The sequence below is a fragment of the Spermophilus citellus genome, assembly GCF_964194105.1.
Source record: "Spermophilus citellus genome assembly, chromosome: 13".
In the NCBI taxonomy this organism is placed as follows: Eukaryota; Metazoa; Chordata; class Mammalia; order Rodentia; family Sciuridae; genus Spermophilus; species Spermophilus citellus.
Window position 1 is genome coordinate 78,460,014 of NC_138193.1, and position 4,225 is coordinate 78,464,238.

The 4,225-nt window shown below is 44.1% G+C and overlaps 1 protein-coding gene across 1 annotated transcript; it reads left to right on the top strand.

Annotated features, from left to right (window-relative positions):
- Positions 1 to 1,032: 1,032 nt before the first annotated feature.
- ATP6V1E2 (ATPase H+ transporting V1 subunit E2) lies at positions 1,033 to 1,713 on the top strand (the record flags this gene model as incomplete). The annotated part of the gene is made up of 1 exon (XM_081264983.1): positions 1,033 to 1,713. The coding sequence occupies one exon, from the start codon at positions 1,033 to 1,035 to the stop codon at positions 1,711 to 1,713; it is 681 nt and encodes a 226-aa protein (XP_081121109.1).
- Positions 1,714 to 4,225: the final 2,512 nt, after the last annotated feature.

Here is a 4,225-nt window from a genome sequence, read left to right on the forward strand (position 1 = left end):
CTTTCCTTACTCCCTTGTCCTTCCGGGACTCCCATAATGCAAATATTGGTTCACTTAATGGTTTCTCATGAGTCCCTAAGGCTTTTTTCACTCTTTTCAAATTTTTTTTCTTTGCTCCTTTAACTGGATCATTTCAAGTGGATTGACTTTGAATTTACCCGTTCTTTCTTCTGCCTGATCCAATCTGCTATTGTATTCCTTCCACAATTTTTTAATTCAATTATTGGATTCTACAGTCCCAATATTTGTTTGGCTCTTCTTTTTTTTACATTTTCTCTTTTTTAATATTCTCATATTGTTCATTCATCATTATTCTGGGCTTATTGAACATACTTATTGACCCCTCTCCTGGGAAACCTTTAAGAAATACAGCTTTCCAGAACCCTCCCTGGCGATTCAGATGTATATACAGGTTTGGAATCCATTCCCACTAAAAAGACGATTTTCAGCCTCTCCCACCTCCCAGCTCTTTCCAAGGCACTATTTCTGGCCTAGCAGGTCTCTACCTCTTTGGATCATTTAAAGGCTCTTGAAATTCTTTCACCTCCATTCAGCCTTCCTAGATTGAATCCTACAGTGTCTTGTGATTCTTCCTGGTCCTCTCCAGCACAAAACGTGCCAATGCTTTCCCTTATGAATGAATTTGGTATGTCCATTCCCTTGGCTTCCTATCTGAGTCTTAGATTGTAACTGCCCAGGGAATTTCTGGACTAGGTTTGCTCTAAATCCTTGATGACAAAAAGACAATGAGTGAAGTGTGAATGGAACGCTGAGACTGAAAGTCCTTCTGGGATATGACCTCTGACAAATTTCTTTCCCTCTCTGGACCTAGCTTTCCTCATCGGTAACATGAGAAGTATGTAGGTGTTTCCCTAGCATCTCCCCTTTAGGTTCTGACTTTCTCTTTCATTCTCTGTGTAATTCCACAGCTGAGGAAGTGGAACTTCAGAGACACTTCTGAATCTCTGCCCTAAATCCAAGACACCAGAGAGCCCACCAACTCTTCCTCTATCTGCCTTTCTGGGAGCCACCATGTCATTGAGCGATGTCGACGTGCAGAAGCAGATTAAGCACATGATGGCTTTCATCGAGCAGGAAGCCAATGAGAAGGCAGAGGAAATAGATGCCAAGGCTGAGGAGGAGTTCAACATTGAGAAAGGACGTCTTGTGCAAACCCAGCGACTGAAGATTATGGAGTATTATGAGAAGAAGGAGAAGCAGATAGAGCAGCAGAAGAAAATTCAGTTGTCCACCATGAGGAACCAGGCAAGGCTGAAAGTCCTGAGAGCCCGAGATAACCTCATCTCAGAATTGCTCAGGGATGCAAAGCTGAAACTTGGTAGAATCGTGGCGGACCCAAAAGTATACCAGGATTTGCTGGATAAACTAGTGCTCCAGGCTCTGCTCCGATTGCTGGAGCCCGTGGTGATTGTGCGCTGCAGGCCACAGGACTTCCTCCTGGTGGAGACCGCAGTGCAAAAGGCCATCCCTGAGTACCAGAATGTAACCCAAAGAAATGTGGATATCCACATGGATCAAGAAGATTACCTGGGTGTGAATGCCGCTGGAGGGGTGGAGATCTATAGCAGCAATCGGAAAACAATGGTTTCCAATACCCTGGAAAGTCGCCTGGATCTCTCAGCCCAGCAAAAGATGCCAGAAATCCGAATGACATTGTTTGGAGCTAATCCCAACAGAAAGTTCTTTATATAAAGCTCTGGAAAGTGAAGCTTGGGTTAAACTGCCAAGTCATTAAAAGTAAGTTATTTGGGCAAAGGAAACTAGTAATGTTTCCTATTCTTTGAAAGCTCCAATATGGTCCTATTTTCTTTCATAAAAGAAAGATTTAGCTTTGAATAGCTAAAGGCCTTATGTGTTTTTAACTTTGGAATAAAGCTCAAGTTGATGCTCATAAATTAAATTCCAGTTAATTGACACATACAACAGCTTCTGGACCATTCTGCGGTCTGAGATGAGGCGACTGAAGATATCTGCTTGTTAGCTTAGCTTTGGGTGAGACATGAAACGCATCCTTAGCCTGTAGGCTCTGTGCTCTGTTTTTTCAATATGCATGTGTAATGTGTTTCCATTCTTTTGTTTCAGCTTCAGTCTCTGAACTTGTGTTATGTGAAAAGTTTTGAGGCCTTCCTCAGGCACACAGGGCCAGCTTCACAGGCATAAGATCAGTACTGTCACAAGGGCCCAGCACTTGCAGTGTAGCTCTATAGTCACTGCCTTGAAATCCTTAATTTTATCTTTGGAATTGTGTTTTGAAAGTGAAGCCCCACTGGAATATGCACCAAGGGTTTGGAGCTTCAGTTCATGCATCTAATGAACCCTACCTATCTCCCCAAGTCACCTACTTCTAGCTCCCTTAGAGCCCTGCGGCCCAGCCTTTCCCTTCTTGGTCCAGTGAACATTGCCACCTTCTATCCCTGGTGAGGGCCTAGTGGGCATACAGAGGGGGTCAGAGTGAGGTGTGCATTCTCTCTGGAGTCTCAAGGCCAGTCATAATTGTGGCCATCCCTATCCTAGTCCCAGTCAATGCGTAGGTCTGGTGACTGGTGGGAAGGGGATTCCAGCTCAAGTGACAAGACAGGACCCTCAGGAGTTTATGAGAGTCTGTGCATCACCTACAAAGTATCCCCATGCCTGGTAAGGTGCTCCCTGGGAGAGTTCAATGCCTGGAGGCCTTCAGCTCATCCCTTCTGGAAGAAGTCAAGAAACACAGATCATGCAATTTTGCTGCTTTTGCATATGGGCATTACACAGCATAAAATGGTTAAATTCATCCTAACAATTTACAATTTTAAGTTTTCTTTACTTAGGAAGACAATAGCTAGGAAATAAACACCATGAAGAGTGGAGAGAGTGCAGGAAAAAGGAAAGCACTTTGTGTTGAAGTGCCTTAACTGGCACCTTTTCCTGCTTTTTGAACAAAGGATCTCACGTTTTTTTATTGCGCAGTGGCTCCTGCAAATTATATGGCTGGTTTTGCCTAGGTCTATTCTGTGTCTGAACATACTTCATAGATTAAGGTTTTTGAAGAAATCCCAACCATCTCTCTTAGGGCAAAGGTTGTAGCCTGTGTGATTAGGACAGTGTAAGGATCAGAAACCCCACGGAACTCATCATGAAGTAGGAAACAACTTATTGGTAAACCAGGGGCCTCACAGGACTCTCTCATGGCTCCAGCAGAGGGCTGGAACTGGGACTCAGACAACCCCTGAACTCCTCTGTAAGGCCACTTCATTTTCTTTCTTCCAAGAGTGACATTCTCTATTGTCCTGTGTCACTGGTGAAATTGGCATGTTCCACAATTTCAAGGTTTACATATGACAGTTCCAGAAACAAACTTGCTTCTCTTGGAGCCAATTCCACTTTTCTGAAAGGGAACTCATTTGGCCGAGCTTGGGTCAGTGTCCACTTAGGGTCTAGTTGGTGTCTGCTGCAGTTCCCAGGGTGGGGGTGGGGCCTTTATCAGCTGAATGGGCTCCCCAAAGAGTGACTTATGTGTTGGCCCTTTAGAGTTTCAAACTCAATCATTTAATGTCCACTTGCTAAGTGTCATTGATGAGCTAAGCGCCATTATGGTGCTGGACTGCCATCCTGTATTTTAATGGATCATAGATGTAGAAACAGATGATTTTTTTTAGATTTTTTAAATTTATTTTTTACATACATGACAATAGTGGAATGTATTACACTCATTATTACCCATTGTGGTAATGGGACAATATAGCGAGTGCCGGCCTAGTGTTGATTCAAGACACCATGGGAATACAGGGACAGGCAGGGAGGATTGCAGGGTACTGCTGGGGTGCTGGCCATTGTGCTGGGGGAAAGAGCTGCAGGCAAGGGTGGGAGATCCTGGATGCAAAGGCTCTGAGGTGTGAAAAGCAGGATGTATTAGAGGACCCATGGGCAGGTCAGTGCTATGGATGGAGGGTGAGGATTAAAGGGGCTGTGACCTGGTGTCTGTGTCTTAGGCCTTTTTAATTCTGTTGGGTAAAAAAATGAGGGGCACTACAGGACTTTAAGAGTGAAACAATGAGAACTAGACTTTGGAAAAAACTTTTTTCTGAGGCAGATGAAACTCCAGGATACTTAGGCCTCTTAGGAAAGAGTAGGCTCAGACCCCGTGTCCTATGAACCTTCTCCCTCCCCCATACATCTCTTCACTTGTTCAGGACTTAAGGTCTTATCACCTTACAATTTTTTCTTG